This window comes from Scyliorhinus torazame, chromosome 22 (genome assembly GCF_047496885.1).
Source record: "Scyliorhinus torazame isolate Kashiwa2021f chromosome 22, sScyTor2.1, whole genome shotgun sequence".
NCBI lineage: Eukaryota > Metazoa > Chordata > Chondrichthyes > Carcharhiniformes > Scyliorhinidae > Scyliorhinus > Scyliorhinus torazame.
The window spans coordinates 67,855,245-67,877,360 of NC_092728.1; the positions used below are offsets into that span (position 1 = coordinate 67,855,245).

The 22,116-nt window shown below is 56.1% G+C and overlaps 1 protein-coding gene across 1 annotated transcript in view; it reads right to left on the minus strand.

Annotated features, from left to right (window-relative positions):
- The window catches only part of cacna1ba (calcium channel, voltage-dependent, N type, alpha 1B subunit, a), a 949,382-nt gene that overhangs the window by 130,417 nt on the left and 796,849 nt on the right, over positions 1-22,116 (minus strand). The window contains exon 25 of the mRNA XM_072488273.1: positions 1,269-1,328. Coding sequence (XP_072344374.1) covers positions 1,269-1,328 — 60 coding nt within the window. The remainder of the gene's footprint in view (positions 1-1,268; positions 1,329-22,116) is intronic.

The following is a 22,116-nucleotide window of genomic DNA, read 5'->3' on the forward strand; positions in this document are numbered from 1 at the left end:
TCTTGTCATACATGCCTGTTCACGTGGTCTCAGGGACTGTGTTAAATTGATGTGAGGACACAAGTTTGTTAGCTGCTTTACTTTGTAGGGAGCAAGAATTGGTGCACATTTGATGCCATTTAAAGACAATCTCTTAAAGGCGAGGTGCGCTCTTGACTGTGGACAGCAAGAATGGAAACAAACGGCCGAAAAGGGCCTCTTACTACTTTAAAATAATCTTGCTCTCAGGTGCTCATGAGTTTTGGAACTCTCTTCCTCAAAAATCAATGGAAGCAGAGTATTTGAATATCTCTTTTAAGGCAGAGGTAGATAGATCCCGATAAGGAAGGGGGTGGAAAGTTATCGGGGATAGGCGAGAATGTGGAGTTGATATTCAATCACGTCAGCAGTGATCTTACTAAATGGCACAACAGGCTGGAGGGGCTGAGTGGCCTACCCCTGTGCCATATTTGGGCCCCGAATCGCTCACGCTTGATTACTCAGGTGCCCGCTTTACACCAGCAAAGCAGCCGTAGCACCAACAAATTTCTAGGCCAACAAATTCATTCTGCAATACTTTAGAATCATGGCAGGAAGATTCTGAAGCTGTATCACAGGACTAAGAAGATGCTCATTCTATCCATTCAGTAAGAATGTCAAATTCTCCCAGCTGCAAGCAGTTTTAAATTCACATAAATATTAAAACTGAAACATAAACAGGGGCGGGATTTTCTGTTGGCGGTTTCTCCTGCTTCGTCGGCAGCGCACTCTCGACCGCGGATTCCTGATGGCGTGAGGGTGGCCACATTTGGGAAACCCCATTGACCGGCTGCCGGGGCGGAGAATCCCGCTGCCGGCAGGGACACGCCGTGCCAGAAAATGGGTGCGGCTGGACAAATATTTCCGCCCAGGACATTTTGACGGCCTGTTCAAAAATCAAAGGAAATAAAACATGCTGTGTTAAGTAAATCACAGCATCAACTTAAGAATCAGTCACAGCATCAACTTACGAATCAATCTCTAAAATTCATACTTCCTAACATAAATATAGAAATTTTAATTTACTTCTGTCTGATGCACAAATTTATCACAGCGCACAACTCATTTAACGCAAACAACCAAACCTTTTCAGGTCAATCCAACGAACCGCTACCCTCATTAATCACAAAACAAATTCAAGTTTTTTATTCCCAGCAAGTGGCTCAATTAAATAATTAAATGCAGGTTATTCTTTTCAAATAGTATACTTCACGCATTTAAATTATGGAGAATCCAGTTGGAATGTTTACCTTTATCACCATTTCAAACGTAAAGACCCCAGTGAACACGTAATCCAGATATTTCAGAACCTGAAGGAAAAAAATGTTTATTTTGATTTGAGAGCATAACTTAGCTGCCTTTAAAGTCAAATTTTCATTGTTGTTGGGTGCTTCATATCATCAGCTTCAGTATTGCATTAGTCATTGCTTTGATATGTTCATGCATTACTAATTACAGAATATCAGAAGAGGGTAGAATGAAAACAGGCAAAATAGGTAAGTTGCTTGTAAGTGCAAGAGAGCCAGAGGAATCTTCGGGTGCATGTCGAAAGATCCCTGAAGGCAGTAGGACAGGAAGACAATGTGGTTAAGGCAACACATGGGATACTTGCCTTCATTAGCCGAGGAACAGAACATAAGGGGCGAAATTCTCCGTTATCGGCGGAAACTCCGCCAATCGGCGCAAAAAACGGCGCAAATCCCACTTGCGTCACGTCATAAAAATGGGCCGATAGTCTGCGGCCCGAAATGGGCTAGCAGCGATGTAACGGGATCCGCGCTTGCGCAGTGGTTCACGCCGTGCAGCGTCATACGCGCTGCACGGCGTGACGGCTCATAAGGCCGCGCAGCTCCCCCCCACCCGACCGGAACAGCCGACCGCAACACCCGACTTGATGGCTGGCCGTCGCTCAGCCCCGAGATTCGAGTCACGCGATGTGGAGGCGCTCCTGGATGCGGTGGAGCAGAGGAGGGACGCCCTGTATCCCGGGCACGGCCGCAGAGTTGCCCCACGCCACAGCCGGCGTCTGTGGAGGGAGGTGGCAGAGGCCGTCACCGCTGTGGCCCTGACACCACGGACAGGCACCCAGTGCCACAAGAAGGTGAACGACCTCGTCAGAGCAGGCAGGGTGAGCCTCCCCCATATCCCCCATATCCCCCCTCCCCCATATCCCCCCTCTCCCATATCCCCCATATCCCCCCTCCCCCCCCTCCCCCATATTCCCCCTCCCCCATATCCCCCCTCCCCCATATCCCCCATATCCCCCCTCCCCCATATCCCCCATATCCCCCCTCCCCCATATCCCCCCCCTCCCCCATATCCCCCCTCCCCATATCCCCCATATCCCCCCTCCCCCATATCCCCCCTCCCCCATATCCCCCCCTCCCCCATATCCCCCCTCCCCCATATTCCCCATATCCCCCCTCCCCCATATCCCCCCTCCCCCATATCCCCCATATCCCCCCTCCCCCATATCCCCCCTCCCCCATATCCCCATATCCCCCCCTCCCCCATATCCCCCCCCCCATATCCCCCATATCCCCCCCTCCCCCATATCCCCCCTCCCCCATATCCCCCATATCCCCCCTCCCCCATATCCCCCATATCCCTCCCCTCCCCCCATATCCCCCCCCCATATCCCCCATATCCCCCCTCCCCATATCCCCCCTCCCCCATATCCCCCATATCCCCCCTCCCCCATATTCCCCATATGCCCCCCTCCCCCATATCCCCCCTCCCCCATATCCCCCATATCCCCCCTCCCCCCATATCCCCCCTCCCCCATATCCCCCCTCCCCCATATCCCCCATATCCCCAAGTGAATCCAGCCCTAACCTTAACCTCTGCAATGCACGCGCAACCGATGGCGTGCATTCATATACCTGCCTAACACTGTTGCCTTTTACCCCTGCCACCACCCCCCCCCCCCCAGGAGAAGCGCGCACACAACAATAGGGAGCATGTGAGGACTGGAGGAGGGCCCGCTGATGAGAGGCCACTGACCGTACACGAGGAAAGGGCCCTGGAACTGGCTGGCGGGACCTGACGACCGGGAGGTTGCTGATGCAGAGGTCGGGGCCCCACGAGCAAGTGAGCCACCAACAGCCCGTCCCCATATCCCCCCTCCCCCTATATCCCCCTCTCCCGTATCACCTGATCACTGCCTGATGTCTAACCATGCATGCTTCATTGTGTATCGCAGGACCAAACGTCCAGGCACCCATCCCCGCAGATGCAGACCGCCCGCAGGATGCCCCTCCGAGACCACGGGAGACGGAGAGGACCCACACCCTCCAGCATGCGACGCCCGCAGGATGCCCCTCCGAGACCACGGGAGACGGAGAGACCCGAACCCTCCAGCATGCGACGCCCGCAGGATGCCCCTCGGAGACCACGGGAGACGGAGAGACCCGCACTCTCCGGCATGCGACGCCCGCAGGATGCCCCTCGGAGACCACGGGAGACGGAGAGACCCGAACCCTCCAGCATGCGACGCCCGCAGGATGCCCCTCGGAGACCACGGGAGACGGAGAGACCTGGAGCAACAGGGAGACGACACCCCCGTCACGTGCGGGAGCGACCACCCAGCGATGAGGGGGGCAGCCACAGGCCCCCGTCACATCCGAGCCAGGACACCACTACCCAGGACACCACTATCCAGGACACCCCTACCCGGGACACCACTACCCCAGGACACCCCCTACCCGGGACAGCACTACCCGGGACAGCACTACCCAGGACACCCCTACCCGGGAAGACGAAATACCGGACAGTGACTCAGAGTGGATGGGTGGAGACGAACCCCCACCCCAAAGTGCCATGGACTCAGAGTGGGACGAAGAGCACGACACAACGCCACTGCTGTCACCAACACCCTCCACCATCGCAGAAACACTCACCACGGTTGGGCACTTTAGTGATGAGGCGTCTGGTACACTCACTGGTGCGCACAACACAGCCGTCCCGGTACAGCAGGTGGAGGTAGGAGCAGCAGAGGGACCGGGCGGGTCGGAGGGCAGCCCAGGCCAAGCGAACATCTGCCGCCCAGATGGATCCCGGGTTCCTGCAGTTACCACACCCACACATAGATCCGATGCAACCACCGACACGGAGACGAGCGAATAGGGTGACGGGTGGCTTGCGGCGGCTGCGGTCGCAGGTGGAGGAGTCCACCCGCGTCCAGGAGCTGGGAGTGGTCCCGGTCATGCGTGCCACCCAGGCTGACACCGCAACGGGGTGGCGTCCGCGGTGGAGGCAATGGGTGCGACGGTGTCAGACATGGGGAAACGGTTTGCGAGGCCTGGGGCCTTCCGTGCAGGCGGCGTCTGTGGCCCAGGAAATGGCTGCCCTCTCACAGGAGGCCATGAGCCAGTGCCAGCGCCAGATGGCAGAGGCGCTCAACGCCATAGCCCAGTCTCAGCAGGCCATGGCCCAGTCTCAGCAGGCCATAGTCCAGTCTCTGCAGGCCATGGCCCAGTCTCTGCAGGCCATGGCCCAGTCTCAGCAGGCCATCGCTGAGGGCAACGGCGCCAGTGGCCATGTGCGAGCTGGCGTCGCACTGTCGCAGACAGGGTTCGACAACCCCCTGGGCTCCATGGCTGCAAACCTGCAGACCCCTGTCGATACCAGCACGGGCCTCCAGGACTGGCAGCGCCAGATGTCGGGGGCGCGTCGGATGGCCAGTCCGTTCGCATCCCCCACCCATGTAGAGGCCTGGGGGCCATCGGGCACCCCGAGGGAGGAGGAGGTGGTGTGGTCCGTCCCGGCTCCCTCTGTAGGGGAGGTCCCGGTACACCGCGACACCTCGGACTCCCCCCCCTTCCGTCCCAGGTGCATCGGGTGGGCAACGGGCAGGACAGGCTGGCAGCTCGCCATCCCAGTCGCCCGGGCCGCAGCCTGGCCCCATCTAGGCCAGGACGCCCCAGGAAACGGCCGCCAAAGGGATCCAGTGTCAGAGGGCAGGAATCACAGGAGTCCACCTCCAGTTCTGCTGTACCGTCTGGGGAACCACGTAGACGTAGTCAAAGGGCCCGTAAGGCCAAACAATTAGACACTGAGTAAGTTGGCACGGGTGCAGGGCACAGATGAGTTTTAGGCGCTAGGGCACGTGCATGAACTCCTTTGGTTATTAAAGTCAATGTTACACCTACCGAAGCTGCCTTTGTGCTCTGTCCAAAGTGTGCGGGGGTGTCATGTACGTTGAGCGCAAGTGTGTGTGTGAGGGGTGGTCTTACCTCAGCCCCAGGTGAGTCTGCCCCCTTCCCCCTGGGCCGCCATTAACATCCCCCGGGCAGAGGACGGGACCGTGCGCTGCAGTGTCACAGCCGCATGCAGGGATGGTCCGGGTGGATGGTGGTACTGTGGCCATGGGGTCAGACATAGTCCAACGATGTAGAGCCAGGAGCTCATCGGAGGCGGGCTGTCATCATTCTCCATGGCCTGCGATAGACACGCGTCCACCCGCAACTGGGTGAGCCCGGCCCGTTGTGCCGCCGGTGGATCGGCAATTGGGAGTGGGGGGGTGGTGTGCATGCGGGTGGGGTGTGTGGGGTTGGGGAGGGGGGTGATGGTGCTGGGGTGGATGGATGGGTGGGGGGTGTGGGTGGTCGGCTGTTGTCATGGTGTGCGGTCTGTGGCCATACTACCCGATTCCCACGCCCATCTAGTCAGTGAAGCGGGCGTCTATCAGTCTGTCCCGTGCCCGCTGGGCCAGCCGGTAACGGTGGACAGCCACCCGTCTGTGTCTACCCCGTCTGCCCTGACCATTGCCCCCATCCCCCTCATCTGGGGAGGACTGGGCCTCTTCCTGCTGCTCCTCCACTCCGCCCTCCTCTGCCTGCGGCACATCGCCCCTCTGCTGGGCTATGTTGTGCAGGACGCAGCACACCACAATGATGCGGCCGACCCTATCTGACCGATACTGGAGGGCGCCCCCAGAGAGGTCCAGGCACCTGAAACGCATCTTCAGCACGCCAAAGCACCTCTCGATCACTCCCCTTGTCGCTACATGGGCATCATTGTAGCGGTTCTCCGCCTCATTGCGTGGCCTCCGTATAGGCGTCATCAGCCACGATCGCAATGGGTAGCCCCTGTCGCCCAGCAACCAGCCCCTCAGCCGGGGATGGCGTCCCTCGTACATGCCGGGGATGGATGACCGCGACAACACGAATGAGTCGTGTACACTGCCTGGGTAACGGGCGCAGACGTGCAGGATCATCATGCGGTGGTCGCAGACCACCTGTACGTTCATCGAATAGGTCCACCTTCCTATTAGTGAACACGGCCCTGTTATCTGCAGGTGGCCGCACGGCGACGTGCATCCCATCGATCGCACCCTGGACCATGGGGAACCCGGCAATGGCAGAGAAGCCCACGGCCCGGGCATCTTGGCTGGCCCGGTCCACGGGGAAGCGGATGTAGCGGTGCGCCATGGCATAAAGGGCATCTGTCACTGCCCGGATGCACCGATGCACCGATGTCTGCGATATGCCGGACAGGTCCCCACTCGGTGCCTGGAATGACCCCGTTGCATAAAAGTTCAGGGCCACCGTAACCTTGACGGACACGGGGAGAGGGTGTCCCCCGCCAGTGCCACGCGGTGACAGGTGTGCCAGCAGGTGGCAGATGTGTGCCACGGTTTCCGGCTCATCCGGAGTCTCCTCCTGCATTCCCGGTCCGTGAGGTCCTGGTATGACTGCCGGGGCCGGTACACACGGGGCGCCCTCGGGTGCCTCCGTTGCCGTGGGGCCGCGACGTCCTCCTCCCCCTCCTCGTCCTGTCGGTCAGGTGTCCCTCCAGCCTGGGCGGCTGCCGCCTGCCCCTCTGCGGCAGCCTGCGCCGCCTCTCTGGCACGCTCCTCCTCCTCCTCTCCTCCTCCTCCTCCTCATCCAGGGCAACATAGACATGAGCGGCTGCCACCACGGCGGCCAACATCGCTGGATGATCTGAAAACATGACGACCTGGTGGGGGGGAGGGGAACGACGACATGTCATCATTGCCCATATCCCCTCCTCCCCCCCAGCCAGGTGGCATGGACCGCATGGGTCCAACTGTTGGAGGCTGGCACCTGGCCAGGTGGACCAACTCATTTGCCCTCCCATCACCCACCCCGGCACGGACCCCCCCCCCGCCCCTACCTCCACCCCAGCACGGACCCCCCCCCCCAACCTCCACCCCGGCACGGACCCCCTCCACAACCCCCAACCTCCACCCCGGCACGGACCCCCTCCCCAACCCCCAACCTCCACCCCAGCACGGACCCCCCCCCCCCAACCTCCACCCCGGCACGGAACCCCTCCCCAACCCCCAACCTCCACCCCAGCACGGACCCCCCCCCCCCCAACCTCCACCCCGGCACGGACCCCCTCCACAACCCCCAACCTCCACCCCGGCACGGACCCCCCTCCCCAACCTCCACCCCGGCACGGACCCCCCCCCAACCTCCACCCCGGCACGGACCCCCTCCCCAACCTCCACCCCCGGCACGGACCCCCTCCCCAAACCCCCAACCTCCACCCCGGCACGGACCCCCTCCACAACCTCCACCCCGGCACGGACCCCCCTCCCCAACCTCCACCCCGGCACGGACCCCCCCCCCAACCTCCACCCCGGCACGGACCCCCTCCCCAACCCCCACCCCGGCACGGACCCCCTCCCCAACCCCCCAACCTCCACCCCAGCAAGGACCCCCCTCCCCAACCCCCAACCTCCACCCCAGCACGGACCCCCCCCCAACCTCCACCCCGGCACGGACCCCCTCCACAACCCCCAACCTCCACCCCGGCACGGACCCCCTCCACAACCCCCAACCTCCACCCCGGCACGGAACCCCTCCCCAACCCCCAACCTCCACCCCGGCACGGACCCCCCTCCCCAACCCCCCAACCTCCACCCCAGCACGGACCCCCCCCCCAACCTCCACCCCGGCACGGACCCCCTCCACAACCCCCAACCTCCACCCCGGCATGGACCCCCTCCCCAACCCCCAACCTCCACCCCAGCACGGACCCCCTCCCCAACCCCCAACCTCCACCCCAGCACGGACCCCCCCCCAACCTCCACCCCCGGCACGGAACCCCTTCCCAACCCCCAACCTCCACCCCGGCACGGACCCCCTCCCCAACCCCCAACCTCCACCCCAGCACGGACCCCCCCCCCCCAACCTCCACCCCAGCACGGACCCCCTCCACAACCCCCAACCTCCACCCCGGCACGGACCCCCTCCACAACCCCCAACCTCCACCCCGGCACGGACCCCCTCCCAACCCCCAACCTCCACCCCAGCACGGACCCCCCCCCCAACCTCCACCCCGGCACGGAACCCCTCCCCAACCCCCAACCTCCACCCCAGCACGGACCCCCCCCCCAACCTCCACCCGGCACGGACCCCCTCCACAACCCCCAACCTCCACCCCGGCACGGACCCCCTCCCCAACCTCCACCCCGGCACGGACCCCCCCCCAACCTCCACCCCGGCACGGACCCCCTCCCCAACCCCCACCCCGGCACGGACCCCCTCCCCAACCCCCAACCTCCACCCCAGCACGGACCCCCCCCCCCAACCTCCACCCCGGCACGGACCCCCTCCGCAACCCCCAACCCTCCACCCCGGCACGGACCCCCCTCCCGGCACTCCCCCGGAGCCCAGCCTACTCTAACCACCCCCCCCCCCCCCCCCCGCCGCACACACACACAAGCCGAGACACACCTCTCCTCAGGGCAATCAGTCTGCGGCCACGCCATTTCCTGCCCAGAGCCAACCCCCCAGGCCGTCACTCACCTCCTCGCTGGTCGGGCGTGAGCCTGGAGCACCGGGTCACGCCGATGAAAAGGAGGTTTGATTCACGTCGACGTGAACGGTCATCACGTCGACGGGACTTCGGCCCATCGGAAGGGAGAATATCGGCAGGCCGAAAATCGGCTGCCTTGCGCAGACCCGTGACATTCTCCGCGGCAGCGGCGCCATTAACGCCCCGCCGACTTTTCTCCCTTCGGAGACTTCGGCGGGGGCGGGGGCGGGATTCACGGCGGCCAACGGCCATTCTCCGACCCGGCGGGGGGTCGGAGAATGACGCCCAAGAAGAGGGAGGTTATGATGGAGCTGTATAAAACGCCTGTTAGGCCACAGCTAGAGTACTGTTTGCCAGTTCTGGTTGCCACACTATGGGAAGGATATGATTTCACTAGAAAGGGTGAAGAGGAGATTCACCAGAATGTTGCCTCGGCTGGAGGGTTTCAGCTATGAAGAGAGGTTGGTTAGGCTGGGGTTGTTTTCCTTAGGGCAGAGAAGGCTGAGGGGTTATCTGATTGAGGTGTACAAAATTATGAGGGACGGACGTCCGGTGGCGGCTATGAAGGAGTAAGTCGCACATTTGGTGGCTCCCGCTCTGGTTGCACTTTTGGACCTTTCGCCCAGACTTTTTTCTGGTTTTAAATGGTAAATTCGAAGGCTGAGGTAATTGGGCACCGTTTTGGTGTATGGAGAAAAGAACCAGGGGCGAAATTCTCCCCCAACGGCGGGATGTCCGCCGACTGGCGCCAAAGACGGCGCCAATCAGACGGGCAATGCACCGGCCCAAAGGTGCGGAATGCTCCGCATCTTTGGCGGCCTAGCCCCAACATTGAGGGGCTAGGCCGACGCCGGAGGGATTTCCGCCCCGCCAGCTGGCAGAAATGGCGTTTGTTGCCCCGCCAGCTGGCGCGGAAATGCGGCGCATGCGCGGGAGCGTCAGCGGCCGCTGTCAGTTTCCCGGCGCATGCGTGGGAGCGTCAGCGGCCGCTGTCAGTTTCCCGCGCATGCGCAGTGGGGAGAGTCTCTTCCGCCTCCGCCATGGTGGAGGCCGTGGCGGAGGCGGAAGGGAAAGAGTGCCCCCACGGCACAGGCCCGCCCGCGGATCGGTGGGCCCCGATCGCGGGCCAGGCCACCGTGGGGGCACCCCCCGGGGTCAGATCGCCCCGCGCCCCCCCCCCCAGGACCTCGGAGCCCGCCCACGCCGCCTGGTCCCGCCGGTAAATACCAGGTTTGATTTACGCCGGCGGGACAGGCAATTTCTGGGCGGGACTTCAGCCCATCCGGGCCGGAGAATCCAGCGGGGGGTCCCGCCAACCGGCACGGCCCGATTCCCGCCCCCCGCCCAATCTCCGGTACCGGAGACTTCGGCGGGGGGCGGAGGCGGGATTCACGGCGGCCAACGGCCATTCTCCGACCCGGCGGGGGGTCGGAGAATGACGCCCCAGAAGTGCACGAAAAGGCAGAAATAGAAAGATAGGCAAGAGCTGCGTTGAAACTGCAGCAGGAGACAGCATGGCCGTGGACCAGCCCCCTGGTGTGTCGGCCCAGCGATCAACGGAGCAGTCGATGCAGGTCATCCAGGACGGCTTTGCCAAGCAGAAGCGGGACTGCCTGGACCCGATTAAAGAGTCGATTGATCGGCTGGAGCACAGATTGGACACCCAGGATCGGCCGATCCAGAAGGTTGAGAAGGCGCTGGCTGAGCAGGAGGAGCATCAAACAGCAGTGGAGCTGGAGGTGGGGATGCTGCGGGACCAGCAGAAAAGGCTTCTGGAGAAGGCGGAGGACCTAGAGAATAGGTCACATCGGCAGAACTTAAGAATTGTCGGGCTCCCGGAGGGAGCTGAGGGAGTGGATGCTGGGGCATACATAGCCAGTATGTTTGAAAAGCTGCTGGGGGAGGGGACATTCTCCCGAACCTTGGAGGTGGACAGGGCGTACAGAGCGCTTGCGAGGAAGCCGCGAACGGGGGACCCTCCGAGGGCAATGGTGGTGAGATTCCACAGGTTCCTGGACAAGGAATGTATTCTTCAGTGGACCAAGCGAACGCGGAGCTGTAAATGGGACAACAGTATCCTGCGGGTGTACCAGGACCTGAGTGTGGACGTGGCTAGGAAAAGGGCAGGCTTCAACCAAGTTAAGTCAATCTTCTTCAAGAAACAGGTGAGGTTTGGACTGCTGTATCCGGCTTGTCTCTGCGTCACATATGAGGACCAGCATCATTATTTTGAGTCGCCCGAAGACGCGCTGGACTTCGCGAAAAGAAAAGGACTGGTGGGGGGCTAAGAATTCTCGAACTTTGATGCAACTTGTTGGCTTATATTGGGTCTCACTTTTTAAAAAAAAAAATTATCTTCTGTTTCTGAGTTCTGTTTAAGAAGGGGAGAAAAAGTTTTTTCGTTTTCGGGTTTTCTTTTTGGTGGATATTGGCAATGTCTTTTTCTTTGATGTGCACTTTTGTGGGATGGGTGCTTGTTTGGTTTTCGGTGATTGTTTTTTTTTAGCTGGGTGATTGTGTGGGGATTGTTAGATGACGGGATTTGTTTGTATGAGCGGGGGGGGGAGGGGAGTGAGGGAACAATAGGTGGGAGACTTTTTGGCACCAAGGGCCAACAAGCTAGCTGGGTGAGCTAGCTCAAAGAAGCGCAGTGGGGGGTATGCATATGTTTAGTTTATTGTATGGGTTAGGTTTCAGAGTGGTGTTACTGGGGGTGGAGGGGGGTAGTTGATCTGCTGATGAGGGAGGGACTTAGGTTGAGGGACAGGGAGGAGGTCGATGGCGGGAGCGGCTGGGCTGGAGGCGGGCCCAAGAAAGGGGATGGCTGCTCGGCGGAGGGGGGGGGCAATTTGCCCCCCCAACTAGGCTAATCACCTGGAATGTTCGAGGGTTGAATGGGCCGGTTAAGAGGGCACGCGGGTTCACGCACCTGAGTGGACTGAAGGCGGACGTGGTAATGCTGCAGGAGACGCACCTTAGAGTAGTGGACCAGGTTAGATTGAGGAAAGGATGGGTCAGTCAGGTCTTCCACTCGGGGCTGGACACAAAGATGAGAGGGGTTGTGATCTTGATTAATAAGCGGGTGATGTTTGAGGTGGGTAGAATAGTTTCGGATGTGGGGGGGGTCGATATATTATGGTTAGTGGTAAGCTGGAGGGGATGAATGTAGTGCTGGTTAATGTATATGCGCCAAAGTGGAATTTATAAAGAGGATGTTGGGGAAGGTACCGTTCCTGGACTCGCACAAGCTGATCATGGGAGGGGACTTTAATGCAGTTATTGATCCCGGCCTGGATCGGTCAAGCTCGTAAACCGGCAGGGTGCCAGCAATGGCAAAGGAACTGGAAGGGTTCATGGAGCAGATGGGGGGGGTGGATCCATGGAGATTTAGGCAGCCGAGGGTGAAGGAGTTCTCCTTCTACTCCCACGTGCATAAGATATACTCTCGGATCGATTTCTTTGTTTTGGGTAGGGCCTTGCTGGCAGGGGTGGTGGACATGGGGTACTCAGCGATCACAATCTCGGACCATGCTCCACATTGGGTTGACCTGCAGGTTAGTAAAGATAGCAATCAGCGCCCACAATGGAGGTTAGATTAGGGCAATTTGCGGACGAAGCGGTGTGTGAGAGGCTGAGGAAATGCATACAAAATTACCTGCAGGTAAATGATATGGGGGAGGTCTCAGCAGCGGTGGTCTGGGAAGCGCTGAAGGCAGTGGTGAGAGGAGAGCTGATCTCGATCCGGGCTCACAGGGACAGGATGGATAGGGCAGAGACGGACAGACTGGTAAAAGAGATTCTACAAGTCGACAGGAGGTACACTGAGACTCCAGAGATAGGCTTTTAAGGGAATGGCGGAGGCTACAGGCGGAGTTTGGCATGTTAACCACAGGGAGGGCAGTGGAACAGCTCAGAAAGGTGAGGGGGGCGATCTATGAGCATGGTGAGAAGGCTAGCAGGATGCTTGCACAGCAGCTCAGAAAGAGGGAGGCAGTTAGAGAAATAGGGAAAGTTATTGATGGGGATGAGAATTTAGTTGGGGACTCGGCAAGGGTGAGCAAGGCGTTCAGGGATTTCTACAGCAGGTTGTGCAGGTCAGAACCCCCTGCGGGGCCAGAGGGGATGAGGCACTTCCTGGAGGGGCTGACTTTCCCGAAGGTGGACGGGGAGCTGGTAGAAAGACTGAGGGCCCCGATCGGGTTGGAAGAGATAGTGGAGGGCTTGAAGCCCATGCAGTCAGGTAAGGTCCCGGGACCGGACGGGTACCCAGTTCTACAAAAAGTTCTCCGGGATATTGAGACCGGTGCTGATGAAGGTGTTTAACGAGGCAAGGGAAAGAGGGGTTCTGCCCCAGACGATGTCACTGGCCACGTTTTCGCTTATTCTGAAACGGGACAAGAACCCGGAGCTATGTGGGTCTTACAGGCCGACTTCCCTGTTAAACGTAGACACCAAACCGTTGGCCAAAATTGTGTCCTCCAGGATTGAAGATTGTGTAACGACCGTCATTGTGGAGAATCAGACGGGGTTCGTTAAGGGCAGTCAGCTGGTGGTCAATGTAAGAAGGCTGTTAAACATGATCATGATGCCCCCGGAAAGTAGGGAGATGGAGGTAGTGGTCGCGATGGATGCGGAAAAAGCTTTTGATCGGGTTGAGTGGGATTATTTATGGGAGGTTCTGGGGCGGTTCGGATTTGGGAGGGGTATTTATTGACTGTGTCAGGTTGCTGTACCAGGCTCCTGTGCCAAGTGTACGGACGAACAGGACGACTTCAGACTATTTTAGACTGCACTGGGGGACGAGACAGGGATCTCCCCTCTCCCCACTGCTGTTTGCGCTGGCTCTAGAGCCGCTGGTAGTTGCTCTGAGGGCCTCAAGGGGTTGGAAGGAGCTGGTCCTGGGTTGGGGGGGGGGGGGGGGGGGGGGGGCGTGGAGCACAGAGTCTCGCTGTTATCCTGCTGCTGTATGTTTCAGATCCAATTGAGGGGATGGAAGAAATCATGGGAATTTTAGAGGATTTTGGCCGGTTTTCGGGGTATAAGCTTAATATGGGGAAGAGCGAGATGTTTGCGGTCCAGGCAAGGGTCAGGAGAGGCGACTGGGGGAACTGCCGTTTAGATTGGTAGGGGACAGTTTCAGGTACCTAGGTATCCAAGTGGCACGGGATTGGGACCGGCTACATAAATTGAACTTGGCCCGGTTGGTGGATCAGATGAAAGATGATTTCCGGAGATGGGATGCGCTCCCGTTGTCCCTAGCTGGTGGAGTCCAAACGGTGAAAATGACGGTCCTTCCGAGATTCCTGTTTGTATTTCAATGTCTCCCCATCTTCATTCCGCAGTCCTTTTTTCAGCGGGTCAAATAAAGTTATAGCGGGCTTTGTATGGGGGCGCAAGTCCCCGCGAGTGAGGAGGGTAATGCTGGAGCGGAGTCGGGGAGAGGGTGGGTTGACGCTGCCGAACTTTAGCAATTATTACTGGGCGGCTAACATAGCCATGATTAGGAAGTGGCTGGTGGGGTGGGGGGGGGGGGTCGGCATGGGTGCCTATGGAGGCGGCTTCTTGCAAGGGCACAAGTTTAGGGGCGCTGGTAACTGCGCCGCTGCCGTTCCCGCCGGCACGTTACTTCACCGGCCCTGTGGTGGTGGCAGCCTTGAGAGTCTGGGGGCAATGGAGGAGACATGTGGGAGCAGTGGGAACATCAGTCTGGTTCCCAATCTGCAATAATCACCGGTTTGCCCCGGGGAGGATGACGGGGTTTCCGAATATGGCGGAGAGCGGGAATTGAGAGGATGGGGGATTTGTTTATAGAGGGGAGCTTTTCCAAGATGAGGGCGTTGGAGGAGAAGTTTGCATTGGTGGGGGGAAACAAATTTCGATATCTGCAGGTGCGGGACTTTCTGCGTAGACAGGTACCAACCTTCCCACTCCTGCCGCTAAGGGGGATTCAGGATAGGGTGGTTTCTAGAGGATGGATAGGTGAGGGGAACGTTTCTGACATTTATAAGGAACTTATGGGATCAGAGGAGACGCAGACCAAGGAGCTGAAGCGAAAGTGGGAGGAGGAGCTGAGGGGAGAGATATAGGAGGGCCTTTGGGCGGACGCGTGGAGTAGAGTCAATGCGACCGCAACTTGTGCCAGCCTCAGCCTGATTCAATTCAAGGTCGTTCACCGGGCCCACATGACAATGGCCCGGATGAGCAGATTCTTTGGAGTGGAAGATAGGTGCGCAAAATGTGTGGGAGGACCAGTGAACCATGTCCACATGTTCTGGGCATGTCCAAAGTTGAGGGGATTTTGGCAGAGGTTTGCTGACGTCATGCCCAAGGTATTAAAAACAAGGGTGGCATTGAGTCCAGAGGTGGCAATTTTCGGGGTGTCGCAGGATCCGGAAATCCAGGGGGAGAAAGAGGCAGCTGTTCTGGCCTTTGCTTCCCTGATAGCCCGGAGACGGATATTACTAGCATGGAGGGACTCAAGGCCCCCGAAGTCGGAGACATGGCTATGGGACATGGCCAGCTTTCTCTGTCTGGAGAAAATTAAATTTGCCTTGAGAGGGTCATTGTTAGGGTTCGCCGGAAGGTGGCAACCATTCATCGACTTCTTCGCGGAGAATTAATCGTCAGCAGAGGGGGGGGCGGGGGAGGGGGTTAGGTTAGCGTAGATTAGGGGGTTAATTAATGGTGGGACCTGTTGGGGAGGGAGGTGGTATTTGCACTATGTTTATATTTTCATGTACATTGTTTATATTGCTGCTGTTACAATGCCAAAAAAAAACCTCAATAAAATGTTTATTTTTAAAAAAATTATGAGGGACACAGGTATAGTAGATGGGAAGAAACTGTTCCCTTTAGAAGATGGGTCACTAATCAGGGACGCAGAGATCTAAGATTAAGGGATGGGAGATTTAGAGATGACGTGAGGAAAAGCTTTTTCATCCAAAATGTGGTGGGAATCTGGAGCTCACTATCTGAGAGACACAATCCCTCACAGCATTTAAGAAGCACATAGTAAAGTCGCCATAGTCACAGATGACCATAGGCTGCTTTCCCCTTTGAGGGAGGGGGGGAAAAGGTGACTGGTGGTGATTTGACCCGACGATCAACACACTTCAGGCGAGGGGCAACGTTGAGAAGACGTGGCCTTCATGAATAACCTCAGCCGGTAAATGGATTGAACCAGCACCGTTGGCCTCGTTCTGCATCACGAACCAACTGTCCAGCCAAACCAGCCCCCTTAAAAAGCATATAGATAGCACTTGAAATGGCATAGCATAGAAGGCCAAGGGCCAAGTGCTGGAAAACAGGATTAGAATAGATAGGTACTTGATGGCCAGCACAGACACGATGGATCAAAGGGCCTCGTTCTGTGCTGTAAAACTCTATCGGTGAGATTGTCTGGCCTCCCCGTGGCATGATTCTCGGCAGCAGGAGGCCACCCGCCATTGGCCAGTGGCGGGATTTTCAATGGGACTTCCCATTGAATCCTCCTCACACCCGCCGGAAAACCCCGCGGCAGGAGTGCGCTATCGGCGGGACCGGAAGACCTCACTGGTGTGAACAGCCGCAGATTCTAAAATATAACCGGTGAAAATGACAAACGGTTTGAGAGTCAGTTTCAATGTTCCGCCATTGGTTCATGCCGTGTCTTGAGAGAAAAAAAATAAATGAAAGCACGGAGATGAGCCAGCCAATTGACGAAAAAGCAATGGCGCCAAAACAGCTGCGGCTCTAACAGATTTCACAATAACAAAAGCCCTCAAACATTGCCTAGTTGCCTCAATTACAGGCAGCCAGAATTTGCAAATTATTTAATTACACATACTTTAGTTCGTAAAAGTAAAATCAAATGTTTAAAATGCCATCAAACCTCATCCTTTGGACAGACTTAGGGGAGTGATCTTGATCGTCGCTGCATGGTCGGGTCCTGACAGTATTGGATTGGCTGCTGGTGTTACACATCGGTGAATTCTACTTTTATTAAAGTCACGCAAAATAAAATTAGGAGGAGAACAAGATGGATGGTCAATCCCACACCACGGGCGGGATTCTCCGATCGGCGACGCCGAAATCGCATTCGGCCGAAGAATCCCCGTCTACGCCAGAATCGGGGGTGGCACTGATTTTGCGATACTCCGTCCCCTCAAAAACAGCATACTCCCACGCCGTACGGACGGCCTAAGGATGTCACCTGAGGCCCTCCCCCGATGCTCCGCCCCCAATGGGCCGAGTCCCCAACGGCGTAGGACACGTGTGCTCACACCATTCGGGGACCTCGCGTGGGGGGTGTGGATTGAGTCCAGTGATGCCACAGCTGCGGGAGGAGCCATTCCATTGGCAGGGGGGGGGGCTTTGGCAGGGACTGGGGGCACTGGTGGTGGGGTGGTCTGGGGTGGCGAGGCTTGCTGCAGGGGTACAGTTTTTTTGCAGGCCGGGTCAGCGCATGGCCGGCGCCATGTTGCACGGCGTGGCCGCCGCAGGCCACCGGCGTGCGCTTGCGTGGCCACGGACCCGCCCATTTTCCGCCATATCTGCAGGGGGCTTTACTCAGCACGGCTGCTAGCCCCCCCCACCAGACAGGGGATCGGTGCGGGGGGCGGCGCCTACTTTCTGGTCGTAAGCCGCAGGATCGGATAATCCAGCCCCATCAGTTTCCTCCCAGATATATTAAGTTAGAGACACCCCCGCAATTTGTTTAATCTTTTGAGCGAGGTAAATAATCACAAGTAAAACATAGAGGATGGCCAAATTTGTACGTTCTCTCTGAATCCCAGTTGTAATCAAGCAAAATAACCAACAAATACAGTATCCGATATTATGTAACCCTTCCTGCTGCAGTCAAGTGAACATTTGAACTAGGAGCATGATTAGACGCCTTGGCCCCTTGAGTCTGCTCCACCATTCAATAAGGCCCTGGCTGATCTGGTTTAACCACAACTTATCATTCCTGCCTACCCCTGATAACCTTGTACCTCCTTGCGAATCAAGAATCTAGCTACTCCTGCCTTAAACATATTCACAGACTCTACCTCTGCCTATTGAGGAAGGCCTGATGTGGAGATGCCGGCGTTGGACTGGGGTGAGCACAGTACGAAGTCTTACAACACCAGGTTAAAGTCCAACAGGTTTGTTTCGATGTCACTAGCTTTCGGAGCGCTGCTCCTTCCTCAGGTGAATGAAGAGGTCTGTTCCAGAAACACATATATAGACAAATTCAAATATGCCAAACAATGCTAGGAATGCGACCATTAGCAGGCGATTAAATCCTTACAGATCCAGAGATGGGGTAACCCCAGGTTAAAGAGGTGTGAATTGTGTCAAGCCAGGACAGTTGGTAGGATTTTGCAGGCCAGATGGTGGGGGATGAATGTAATGCGACATGAATCCCAGGTCCCGGTTGAGGCCGCACTCATGTGTGCGGAACTTGGCTATAAGTTTCTGCTCGGCGATTCTGCGTTGTCGCGGGTCCTGAAGGCCGCCTTGGAGAACGCTTACCCGGAGATCAGAGGCTGAATGCCCTTGACTGCTGAAGTGTTCCCCGACTGGAAGGGAACATTCCTGCCTGGTGATTGTTGCGCGATGTCCGTTCATTCGTTGTCGCAGCGTCTGCATGGTCTCACCAATGTACCACGCTTCGGGACATCCTTTCCTGCAGCGTATGAGGTAGACAACGTTGGCCGAGTCGCACAAGTATGTACCGCGTACCTGGTGGGTGGTGTTCTCACATGTAATAGTGGTATCCATGTCGATGATCTGGCACGTCTTGCAGAGAATCCCATGACAGGGTTGTGTGGTGTTGTGGTCACTGTTCTGAAGACTGGGTAGTTTGCTGCAAACAATGGTTCGGTTGAGGTTGCGCGGTTGTTTGAAGGCAAGTAGTGGGGGTGTGGGGATGACCTTGGCAAGATGTTCATCGTCATCAATGACGTGTTGAAGGCTGTGAAGAAGATGACGTAGTTTCTCCGCTCCGGGGAAGTACTGGACGACGAAGGGTATTCTGTCGGTTGTGTCCCATGTTTGTCTTCTGAGGAGGTCGGTCCGGTTTTTTGCTGTGGCGCGTTGGAACTGTCGATCGAAGAGTCGAGTGCCATACCCCGTTCGTACGAGGGCATCTTTCAACGTCTGTAGATGTCTGTTACGCTCCTCCTCGTCTGAGCAGATCCTGTGTATACGGAGCGCTTGTCCATAGGGGATGGCTTCTTTAATGTGTTTAGGGTGGAAGCTGGAGAAGTGGAGCATCATGAGGTTATCCGTGGGTTTGCGGTAAAGCGAAGTGCTGAGGTGACCGTCCTTGATGGAGACGAGAGTGTCCAAGAATGCAACTGATTTTGGAGAGTAGTCCATGGTGAGTCTGATGGTTGGATGGAACTTATTAATGTCATCATGTAGTCGTTTCAGTGCTTCTTCGCCGTGGGTCCAAAGGAAAAAAATGTCATCGATGTATCTGGTGTGTAACGTCGGTTGAAGGTCCTGTGCGGTGAGTAGGTCCTGTTCAAACTTGTGCATGAAGATGTTGGCGTATTGGGGTGCGAATACTCGTGCGAGGGTACATACTCGTGCGACTCGGCCAACGTTGTCTACCTCATACGCTGCAGGAAAGGATGTCCCGAAGCGTGGTACATTGGCGAGACCATGCAGACGCTGCGACAACGAATGAACGGACATCGCGCAACAATCACCAGGCAGGAATGTTCCCTTCCAGTCGGGGAACACTTCAGCAGTCAAGGGCATTCAGCCTCTGATCTCCGGGTAAGCGTTCTCCAAGGCGGCCTTCAGGACCCGCGACAACGCAGAATCGCCGAGCAGAAACTTATAGCCAAGTTCCGCACACATGAGTGCGGCCTCAACCGGGACCTGGGATTCATGTCGCATTACATTCATCCCCCACCATCTGGCCTGCGAAATCCTACCAACTGTCCTGGCTTGATACAATTCACACCTATTTAACCTGGGGTTACCCCATCTCTGGATCTGTAAGGATTTAATCACCTGCTAATGGTCGCATTCCTAGCATTGTTTGGCATATTTGAATTTGTCTATATATGTGTTTCTGGAACAGACCTCTTCATTCACCTGAGGAAGGAGCAGCGCTCCGAAAGCTAGTGACATCGAAACAAACCTGTTGGACTTTAACCTGGTGTTGTAAGACTTCGTACTGTATTGAGGAAGGGACTTCAAAGGATCACAACCCTTTCAGAAAAACTCTTCTCATCTGCCTTAAACGGGACACCCCTTGTGCGTGATTTTTCAGGCCCGGTCGACGGGCACACAAATCCAGTTATTGGCACTAAATCTCATCAGAGGGCCATAACGGGATTTGCACCTGAGAGATCTGAGTTTGAAACTTTCCTGTCCTCCATCAATGACATGATCAGGTACACACCCTGATTTCCATTAATTTGAATAAATTTTAATATAATCAAACGGCCTTATGCCGTACCTGCCAGCCCCGTGTGACGTTCCCTCCCTGCCAGCGCGATTCACTACTGGCTTTCGAAATCAAAAAACAGCCATGATAACCAAGTCAGGGGTGCAGATGTGCCTGGATGCCCCGGGGATGAGTGCTGAGGCTGGGCAGTGCCGCATGGCACTGAGAGGGGGGAAACCCCTCGGAGGATTCCCCCTGTGTTTGGTGGTGGCGGGAGGGGGAGGGGAGGAACATGCATGTAGAACACAGGGGGGGTGGAGAGAGGGAGGGGAGGAAGGTGTTGCCCGATACTTCTATGGTGGGGAAGGGGGGGGTTGCTTCAAAGCGTGTGGGGGTCCTCCATGGCCATGGGGGTGCTGGTGGGGGGGGAGGGAGTTCTCGCTGATCAGGGCACCCTTTAAACATGTGTAGACTGGCTTGCCGGATCTATGAGGCCCTGCCCCGCCAGAGTGACCGCACTAAACAAGCCCACAGATTTATTTATGTCAGAAGATCTGGACAGAAAACCAGATGGTGTTTCTGGAGGAAAACACACTAGTTTTCAGTCAAAACCTGACACTTCTCCATTCTTTCAGAAAATTCCACCCCTTATTTTTAAATCTTATTCAAGATTCTCCCACGAGGGGAAAAATCCTTCCCATATCACTCTGTCAAGACTCAGGATATTATATGTTTCAGTCCACAGGTGACATATCTAAGGTCACATCAGGATTGGAGCCACATGGTCTCACAGAGCATTTGTGCTTCAAGCGTCAATATTCACCCTTGGAGTGTTCAATCTCTTTCTTCATCGGTTATTTCTACAATTCTTTTTTGAATGTGTAATTAACAACTTCCTTTCATGAAAAGAATCATTCCACAAATCTACCATCTAGAGAAAAAAAAAATCTGCAGCCTTGGTTTAGATTGGTTACCCCCTAACAAAATCTTTACTTTAATAAATGTGGTGATGTGCATCAATGTAAAGACATGTAGGCTAGCTAGACACTAGCATGAGCACAAGAGACATCACACACACACACATTCAACCAATAGATCAAGTAGATAGGTCACGACCAATAGACATTCACGATACACGAGGAGGTGACACGACCACAGGGGGACATTAAACCAACCCTCTATAAAGGACATCGCACACATGATCTGCCTCTTTCCAGTGGAGACAGTCAGTGAGTACAGACACAGGGTTGATTTAATATCACACCCACCACGTGGATTGCAGCAACTGGTTAGTCAGTCTGGGTAGCTATAGTAGGATTAGCAGTAGTGTCGAACCCGAGTAATAGAAGTGTAAATAGTTTAATAAACGTGTTGAAGTTATCTCCACGTCTGAACCTTCCTTTGTCAAGTGCAGCACAAGGAAGCCGCTTACGTTACACCTACAACATAACAAATCAATAAACTGCTCATATTTTCATATTTTGACTTCTTATAGATTTAACCATGGGACGGGGTATTGTGAAAGTGTTTGCCATTTTTCATTGTAAATTTACAGTAATTTTCATTGGTTACATGAACAAAAGCTGATTCATTTGTTCATTCAATAATGCATCATTGAAGAACATTATAGAAAACATTGGTTGGAACTGGAAAACAAATAAGCTTGGATACAGAGTCAGGAACAATGAGAGCCATGTTCAATTATTTCAGAGTCTCAGCTTGGGCTACAATTTGCAATCTGGGCAAAAATCATGCTGGAAATTGTGCTGTCTTCCGAAAGTAAACTAATTGTTCAAGTCTGTGTTTAAATTTGTCTGCATAATAACAAACAATTCAAACATACCGTCAAATCTACCAGGAATCAGTGAATTGGGTACTACAAAAGACAGTAATTAATTATATTTATTTCCTTTGCACGCAAAAATTGCTACATTCAAGAA